The sequence below is a fragment of the Macadamia integrifolia genome, chromosome 9 (assembly GCF_013358625.1).
Source record: "Macadamia integrifolia cultivar HAES 741 chromosome 9, SCU_Mint_v3, whole genome shotgun sequence".
Taxonomy (NCBI): domain Eukaryota; kingdom Viridiplantae; phylum Streptophyta; class Magnoliopsida; order Proteales; family Proteaceae; genus Macadamia; species Macadamia integrifolia.
The window spans coordinates 16,720,249-16,730,134 of NC_056565.1; the positions used below are offsets into that span (position 1 = coordinate 16,720,249).

The 9,886-nt window shown below is 38.1% G+C and overlaps 2 protein-coding genes across 2 annotated transcripts; both read left to right on the plus strand.

The window, feature by feature from the left end:
- Positions 1–1,123: 1,123 nt before the first annotated feature.
- Positions 1,124–2,026, plus strand: LOC122089566. Its single transcript, XM_042659298.1, has one exon. The coding sequence runs from the start codon at positions 1,124–1,126 to the stop codon at positions 2,024–2,026; it is 903 nt and encodes a 300-aa protein (XP_042515232.1).
- Positions 2,027–3,750: 1,724 nt separating this feature from the next.
- On the plus strand, positions 3,751–7,290 carry LOC122088195. The gene is made up of 3 exons (XM_042657376.1): positions 3,751–4,472; positions 4,572–4,860; positions 6,840–7,290. The coding sequence occupies exons 1-3, from the start codon at positions 3,945–3,947 to the stop codon at positions 6,866–6,868; spliced, it is 846 nt and encodes a 281-aa protein (XP_042513310.1). The 5' UTR covers positions 3,751–3,944; the 3' UTR covers positions 6,869–7,290.
- Positions 7,291–9,886: the final 2,596 nt, after the last annotated feature.

Below are 9,886 nucleotides of genomic sequence, written 5' to 3' on the forward strand. Positions count from 1 at the left end.
GTTCCTATTAGCCCTACGTTGGTACAGGGGCCACACTGCCTTTTAGGGAATCCTCTCCCAACACTTAGTGTTGTGTTTTAAATAGATTTAATGCTCCCTAATCACGTGGCCCCTGTGCCCAAATAGGTGACAAAATAATGGTCCAACCACTGTGAAATATAAAAACCTCATTCACTAAGTAAACTGAAATTAAAACTGATCGTTTAAAATCGAACCAAATTGAACTGAAGTACACCATCTTGGTTTAAGTTTCAAAAGCTATAATCTTTTCTTGGTTCAGTTTTAGTTTCGTGACTAAAATAGTTGAACCGAATCGGATTATCTATTTTCAAACCAAATAAGTAACTAGGTAAAACTGAGAAGGGTATTATGGAGATTAAATAAAATATGCCTCAAGTTAACAGATTAGACTTCAAAGTTCAAATGTGAGGAGAAAGATGTAATATAAACAAATGTGAGGGGAGGTTTATGTAAATCATCCTAAATTTAAATTTCTATAATGTGTTCCTATTCTCGTTTCCACTTGATTTGACTTTAATTTTATATTTGTATTTTAGATCGAATCAAAACCAAGTTCAACTATTGAAACCGAATCAATTGACACCCTTGCTTATGTTGATAACTACCTCTTACTCTTATTTTTCTGCTAAAAGACAACATCCTACCCACTATACTTTGTCCTTGATAATTGTTGAATATCAAGCAAAAGTGGCCATGGTCACATTGATCAAATAAAAAAAATATTTTTTTGGTAGAAAAAAAAAATTATTCAGTAGTTGAATCCATGATACGAAGCGTGTGGATTGAGTCAATGGCGATTTGTCCAATTCAAAACGGTTTCAAAGGAAGAAGGTTCCACTTTTGATTTAATAAGTCAGGAGAAGACACACCAAAACGCCCTTCGACGAAGACATTATAGCAGTAACAGTTGCAGAAGAATCAACCATTCAAGTGTTCTCGTCTTGGCTTACATTTTGCTTGTTCCAACCACCTCCCCTTCTTCTAGGAAGTGAGAGAAATAGAAACCCGTCTCTTCATCTTCGGTTCATATTCACTTCATTTCCAATCTTCAAAGAAATCCCAGTTGGGAATTCAGGAATCGACATTCATTTTATATAGAAAGATGGAATTTTTCGAGAAAGGCAAGTCTGTTAGGCTCAAAAGCCACCTAGACAAGTACCTCTTCGCCGAAGACGACGGAGAAACTGTTCGACAAAGCCGCAACTTTTCCTCAAGGAAAACGAGGTGGACGGTGGAGTTCGTGGAAGGGAAGAACCATTTGTTGCGATTCAAGAGCAGTCACGGCCGTTACCTCACCGCCTCCGATGCTCCCTTCCTTCTGGGTGTAGCAGGGAAGCGAGTCACCCAGTCGCTTCCTTCCACCAAATGTGAGTACTCTTCGGTGGAGTGGGAACCCCAAAGGAATGGGAATCAGGTGAAGCTCAGGTCATCGGAGAGTACATTCTTGAGGGCTAATGGTGGTGTGCCGCCTTGGAGAAGCTCCATAACCCACGACGTCCTACAGTTTCCGGCTACACAAGATTGGGTATCTTGGTATGTGCAATTGGTGGAAAACCCTGAAGGCGATGATGATGATAATGAGTCTGTCGCCGATTACCAATCGCAGATATCGACCTTATCTTCTGTGACGGACGATCTGTTACTGGATTCCGAACCAGATTCGCCATTGTCGACGGCGTTGAGCAAAGCTAAGAAATTTTCATTTTCGGGTTTGGCGAAATCTTCCAAATTCTCTTTCCCCAAGTCTTCCAAGCATTCTTTGACGAGCTCGGAGTCGGTAAAGGACATCTCCGACTATGAATCTTATGCGAGCAAGGTTAGGTTCCCTTCTTTTCTTCTCCATATCCTGTTTGTTACCAGCACTTGTCCACGAAATAAAATGGTCAACGGTTTGGAGGGTCAGGATCATACAATCATTGTGATGGTTAGTGTTGTTCCTACTCTCATCTTTATGTTGAGGATCTGGATTTTTATTCTTAGCAAGTCTTCCTTGGGAGTTGGGTAGTGTTTTTTTTTTTTTTCCATGTAGAAACTTGGGTAAAAGTTGTAAAAACATCTTTTGCAGGAATGCCGCGATGCAGTGAACATTAGATGGTTGACCTTAGGGTGCGTGTTTAGATACTCACCACACCACTATACTCACTATAGTGAATAATCAAGATTAGGATTCCTATAGAGATCCAAGGGTTGAGAGCATCTTGAGTTGCGTGTCTAAGGGTTCATAGTCCTTGGATCTACACTACCTTATAGCACATGTTACTGACGAGTTTAATCCATGAAAGTTTAGCCAACTATTAAAGAGAGAGGATAGCATGTTATTCGAGGGTTGGGAGTACTTTAAAGGCTTGTTTAAGGGTTTTCTCGGCTTCGGATCTAATGGTGACATGGTGTAAAAAAAAATGGAAAAGAAGACGGTGTCGAAGTTCTAAGTCTTCACATCAGCATATTATTAAGACCACCACCACTACTACCACTTCGTGGATGGGGTCAAGATTAAATTAAGATCTAATCATAATTATTCAAATTAGTGATAAATTAACATCCCAACTCAGTCGTGGGAGTCAGAACGTTATTAGTCTAACTTGATGTCGATAGAATACAGATGTAGATCAATCTATTTCAACTTAGATCAAAGGGATGTTAAATACCTACATTAGTCACATCTAGACACAACCCTTGTTCTTAGAAGGCATAGGATTGGTGTTGTGTCATGGCTTAAGGATCGAGGTTCTAAATCTTAGGAACGATCGTGGAATTGATCAAAACTAATACCATTTTGATACCCGTTTAGATTGACTTAGATCCAGTGAGAATGAATACTATTTTATTAGGAATCGGGATAGATTTATTAACCATTTTGTTCCGACATTTAGAATTATGATAGATATATATTTTTAGGGAGAGGGATAGGTATGCTGTTGATATCAAGTATGCTAGTGGATAGCATCAATAGGATCACATGATGGAATATCATTCAGGAAGGATATGAGGGTTATTTCTGAAAAAGGAAAGAGAGAGATAGATATAATGGGTATTAGTATATTTGATATCGACGGTATACCCAACATTTTCTCATATTTTTAATATTATTAAATTGTTTCATCCGCAAAGTTGAATGAAAAGAAGCTCTCATGTCCAATTTTATAGTTGAGAAAGAATTTATAAATTCCCATAAATTATAACTCAAAAAGTTGTGCTCTTTTTCACTATAAGGAACTTTTTTATTAGACCCAGCCATTGTTTCAAGTATCGATTTTGTATCGATTGTATTGGATTGGTATTGATTGAGATTGATCCTCAATTCCTGATCGATCTGGATTGATTATCCGTATTGTTTCTGGTGTAAAATAGTAAAAAAAAATTAATTTTTTTAAAAAGCAGGGACAAAACCAATCAATACCTATTGATCTAGTCCGATCCGAATCGATATCGAATCGGATACGATACCGGTACCGTCCCGTAAATCCTTGGACCCAGCTGTAAACAGGTGTCTCAGGTTTGAGACATCATCAAATTTCTCTCTGTCTCTCTTTTGACCTTTTGAGCCATTTCGTACCCGCGGTTCCAAATTATCCGACACAACACGTCTCCACACTTTTCAAAGGACCTTCGATGATATCACTACATCCAAACCGCGTTTTGGGGGCCCACACTGGACCCACGCCACTGGGATTCGAGTTTATCCGATTGTCAGAGTCTGAGAGAGAAGGGAAAAGAGAGACACACACGCGTCGTTGGACGGTCGGCCCGACTCAGATTAATATCTGTTATCTCTCCCAACTTCGATCTTTTCCCATTTCTGTGAGATAAAGTTCTGTGATTTGGTAACCCAATTCAATTACCAATTCAATTCAATTGAATTGGGATCTCATTGGGAGGATTCAATTTTTTGATTTTCGATTACTGTGTAATATCAGAGAGCGATGGAACTCTTCCACAACGCGAAGGCCGTCCGGCTACGGAGCCACCACGAGAAGTATCTACTCGCGGAGGAAGACGAAGAAGGGGTTTGTCAAGAACGGAATGGATCTTCTAAAAGGGCTAGATGGACGGTGGAGTTCATCGAAAACGCCAATGTTATCCGTCTAAAGGGCTTCTACGGCAAATACCTCACAGCCTCTAATGTCCCCTTCCTACTTGGGATGACGGGTCGCAAGGTTCTTCAGACTCTGCCCAGGAGGTTGGATTCCTCTGTGGAATGGGAACCCATCAGGGAAGGATTTCAGATCAGACTCAAGACCCGTTACGGAAACTTTCTGAGAGCCAATGGAGGTCTACCTCCTTGGCGTAACTCCATTACTCACGATGTCCCCCACAGAACCGCCACTCAGGATTGGGTTCTCTGGGATGTTGATATTGTTGAGATTAAAGTCGATTCCCCTCCTCGTCCGACCCCAGTTGTTACTCGACAAGATTCTGAACCCACATCTCCCAAATTATCAAAGCAAGAGGTTTGTAATTAGTTATGGGTTTGGAAAATTTCAGATCTTCCTTTCAATTTCGCTTCAGAAATGTTTCTAAGTTGTCTTTTTTTTTATTTTTTTTGTCAGTCGATTGATTCTTATGTCTGTACGCCACCAAAGCCTGATGGTCGGTCTATCTATTACAATATAGCTGATGACAAAGGTGATGTTCAAGATGCCATTGAGGGTCCTAATTTCATTTTTAAGGGGAGTAGTGTAGATGAATTGACACAGAAGTTGGAGGAAGAGACTGGGCTTGAAGGTATCACTGTTTGTTCTCGCAATATCTTGAATGGCAAACTTTACCCCCTTCGCTTGCATCTCCCGCCCAATAATGTCACTATGCATGTGGTTGTCGTTCCTGCCTCATCAAAGGGTGAGTCTCTCCTTACCTCAGTTCAGATTTCCACTCTTAAAGTCTTCATCCTTTGATATTATGATCTCTAAGGAAGTTTCTGTCGAAGTTATCATGCTTGGTTGGATTTCTTGAGTCCTTAAAAGGGTTTTTTTCTTATTTTTTGTTTATCAACTTAAATTCCCAAACTCATGGATATATTTTTTATGGATGAGTTGTTGCTTTAATTTATTGCTATTGAAGTAGATGATTAAAATTTTGTGTTTTCTTGTTAATTTTTTCAAATTGACCCAAGATTCATTGCTTTTTTGGCATAATTTTATGCCCCTTATAGCTACTCATCAGGATATTTTTTTTCCGCATCCTGTTTCCCAACAAAACACTTCTGTTACCCAATAATATTGTATGTAAAACTGAACCTATTTGAACCCAACCTAGGGATGTGTGTTGTGCAATTCTTAACTATGATGACATGAGAAATTGGATTTTTGTTGTTTGAATGTTAGAAAGGTTGTGTGTTTCATTTTAGTTTTGTGTATGTGGGTGTGTGTGATATTGTTTTAACTTGTACAATAGAACCTTGAGGAAATAGAACAATTTTAGAAGTGAACATGACCGAAGTATGCAACATAAGAATGACCAAAGGAGAGACAATTGAGTTTCTAGTCATTGCGGCTTTATGTTCGTTCATCCATGTCTGAATCCTTTTGCAACTGTTAGGATTACTCAACTGTTCAATACAATGAACACTATATTATGCATTGTCTGTGGACATTGTTGTGATTGATTGAAAATAAGAAGGGGAAATGATAAATGCAACATCAAATCTATTTATCAGTTTTCTGGGTATGTGTGACACAGGAAGGTACAGCATTAGTATTTAAAGAGGGAGGAAGGGGGGAGATGGGGAGAATAGATCAGGACAGCATGTAAAGTCCAACTTTCATGGGGAAATGGAAAACACAAAGACTGCAATTTTGTTTTCATGGTTAGACAAATGACAGCAGCAAGGAATTGAATTATAAAGACAGAAATCAAGGAATTGCTGATGATGATTTGGAAATTGAGAAAAAAATTGAGATGAGAGACAGAAATTGCTGATGATCATTTGGAAATTTCTGGTGTTTTTGTGTACATGGGATCCTTTGGTTTTAGTTGCACACTTCTTGTATTCATGCATATGGATTTGATTTAGCTTCTCTTAATGTAACTAGGATATGTGGAACTGTATTAACATGGCAAGCTTGAAGTTGACATCATTAGGAGGAATTGGTTCTATTAGACAAACCAATTATGTCACATCTAGATAAAGTCTAAACCCACCCATTGTGTGACTTGCAATTGTTTGAAACCAATGAAACATTTACCTAAAGAAATCACTATGCATGTAATCCCAAATTTATTTGTGATAGAATGTACGAGTGTGAAACAAATTGAAAAAAAAAAGAAAAAGATGGAACTCTAATTACATGGGGACATTGTGGGAGCTCAGAACCATTGTGGTCACAAAATGTTATGTCCTAAGGAAGTGCTTATATATAGTAAGGAAAATGGGGGGCACCCCCGACCCCCTTGCACTCATGTCCAGCCCTGTGGGGCATGCGGCTAGCGGCATGCTCAACCCTCTCCTCCCTAATAATGTATAAAAAGGGACTTAATTTTGGTTGTAACATTGAGAGGATATAGATGTGGTAAAACTAAGCAGGGTAGCACAGTGGTAGTCCATTGGTCTTCCTTCTTCTACAAATGCAAGCAAGCATTCAATCTTGTAACACCAAACTAGAGGTAAAGGAGCTTTTACATTGATCGGCTTGCCTAATTACGAAAGACGGCATCTCATAGCTGCAACTACTTGTCTTTGCCTACAGTATTTTGGTGACATTGTTTATAGGATTTGTATGCAACCTTCTTTAATTTATGAGATCATGCTTCATTTGACTACTTGGATACTTGAATTGCATTTTGTTTTTCTACTTATGGCATTTGTTATTTTGTATTAGCTGCAAGAGATTTTGCGAATCCGGCATGAGCAGACCCTCATTGTGATTATCTGTGTATAAAACCGAAGCATACAAGTTCGATTATTCAGCACTCAGCCAGCTTTTTTGCTTGCCAAAAAAGAGCAGAATCAGTTAATCATTCAAATTTTCCTGTCTCAGCTTATTCAGTTGATAGCTCGAGGCAGTGAAGGTCTCTTTTAGTGTAGCAGAGAATTGTTACAGCAGTATTCTCCTGCGTTGATGTTTTCAAGTCATTTGTACTGAAGGTGAGATATGTGATTACTGGGACTTATATTTATGTCCGATGTAAATTTATTTGCTTTTTTATGTTTTTATGTTTTATGGTAGAGTAAAGGCCATTGGCACTATAATGTTAATTTTGATACTTAAAAGTTTGTAGCTTCTTATTGCCCAGATGCTTTATGCCAAATAGAAATATCTCTTTTCGTTATTCTTCTATTTATATGCATTTTATACATCACATACATAGAATTGGGTCTTGTAAAGTAAATAGATATATCCCGTCATGGCTAAATCACACCGTAGTGTTCGATGACGAATGAGCCAATAATGGTTTTTTATTTTATTTTATTTTATTTTATTTTTTTGAGAATACGATAATACATCTAAGAAATTATTCTATCAAGCATACTCTCTCCCCTCAAGCCTAGAATAGCAACATTAACTAAATACTTTGTCGAAGCCAAGGAGCAAAGTCCAAAGAATATATGATTGCCTGAGACGAGATTCGACATTTTCAACCTCAAAATGTTTGGTTTTATTTCGGTTGTAGGTGTATCTTTAGTCATTCCCATCCAATAAATCTATATTTGGAAAAAAAAAAAAAAAATTTGTTTGGATGATTTGATTTCTTTATGAATCCCGGTGTAGTTGATGTAGAAACGCAACCTTAAAATGATGCAGAAGATAATGGAAGAACAAGCATTGCACACAGATTTACGAGGTTTGGTAAGATTGCCTACGTCTCCGGTGAGATGAGATCCTGCCTCACTATCAATGGAGAATAGGGTTACAGTCCTTCACACCTCTCAGTATTGCTTGCATTACAGGGAAAGAAACCCTCGCTAGAGTAGGGATCGCCGTCGTGCCTGTCGAGGTGCTACACCAGTACTTTCTGGATTAAACTCTAACGGAATACAAGACATCGTACACCAACAGTTGATCATCCTCTCGACCAGCTACTATTATTCATCATCTAGGTAAACTATTGCCTCACCAACTAGTTAATCAGACCCAAACCTCTCATTGGCATGGTGGTCTTGTGTGGTACCAATTTGATCCTGATCCAGATCATCCTATACAGGAAAAATATACCTTTTGTTTTCAATAAATTTTTTTTTTAATTAATTAATTAATTTTTTTTTTTATTTTTTTAAAGCCATTTTACCCTATGTTCGTATTGATCCACCAATACAAGATCACCCTAGGATTGAAATCGACCTCTAGGAGACCTTGGATGATAACCAACTCTAATCAATTTCAGTCTTTCATATTTTGAAAGAACACGGTCACTCAAAAAATTGCAGGCTTGTGGTACTTATTCGGATTGTTATGGTTGCAAAAGAATGGGGTAGTCTTGAGACTCTTGACTACTGAGATGAGTGTGGAATTCTCTATCATACATAGTGAAACTAGTTTTCCTAAAGCTGCTATACAGAGAAGCCTTTATGGTTGCTTACGAACACTTTTCTTTGCCTTTCATATCAGTTTTCTTGATTCCCTAATTGGGTTTTCTTGTTAGGTGATTAAACTCTCCGCTAATGACAATGCCGAAGGTGGACGTGTAAAGCAATATTTTTTATTTTGTTTGTGCCATTTAGGAATGCCTGGACATTAATCCCGTATTATTTTATTTTATATTAATATTACTGATCAAAATAAATAAATAAAAAAATCTGGACGAGTCCACTGAATGTAAGTGCCAACCAAACCATCATAGCTATGCACGCTGAAAATCCTTAGAACTTATAGCTTATCCGAACCATAATCAATGAAATTACAAACAAGCCTCTTCGATGCCTAAATGGTTTGTTGATTGTGTATACAACCTAATGGTTGAAAGGTTCAAGATTTGCTCTCGAATCAACAAAAAAATAAAATTACAAGATCTTCCACCACTCAAAGATTGTGTGAAAGAGCTGTAATCTCACTTGTGACTACAAACATTTTACTTGAGGCTTTGTTGAGTTCACTTGACATAAACCTCTTAGATTCAAGACACGGACATGATGAAAAATAAATGGTCCATATGGATCTCTAGACTGAGAGGAGAGCAGCAATCTCCCTCCCCTGCCCCCCAGAAAAAAGGGGAAAAAAAAAAGAAAGCAGCAAAACAATAGTGAAAACAAGAGCGGTATAAACCTTTTTTTCCCTTTCATCAGCATCATCATCATCAAGAAGAATGTAAATCACTTTAAGCTACATATATTGGGACCCCAGGGGCCATCATGTTTTTTTATGCACAGGACCTATTTATAATTCTCAACACAAAAAATAATCATAGAAAATTTAGATCCCTCTCAATTCAGTCTTCTCTCAATGAAATTATGCTATATGCTTCCAACTTCTGGCCAACAATTGTATCCTTGCAACTAAGTTAGCTTGATGAACTCCTCCATTGCATCCTTGCACTGCAACACTTGTTACTGGTATTTCCTTGATCAAATAACCTTACTGGGGGAAAGAGAAAAACCAAGAAACCCAAAGAACCCAAAATCCGTGACTTTCCTAAAGAAATTTAAGTCAAAATTTCCGAGTTCTTTGATTTGCTTTCCTCATATTGAAGCAATAGCTCTTTATATACATAGAATTTCTCCAACAGGGCAAGTTATTCTAACAAAATTTTGTGCCTCTTCAAAACTTGGATTGCTTTACAAATTATAGATCTAAAACCCTTGGCTTCCTCAATTGCAGGATTGATTATGACTTTATGTGCCATTATGGACACAGCAAGAATGCCAAGCCAAACCAGACTTCAAGCAACCCTCCCCCCTCTCCCTCCCCCTCCCCCTCCCCCACAAAACCAC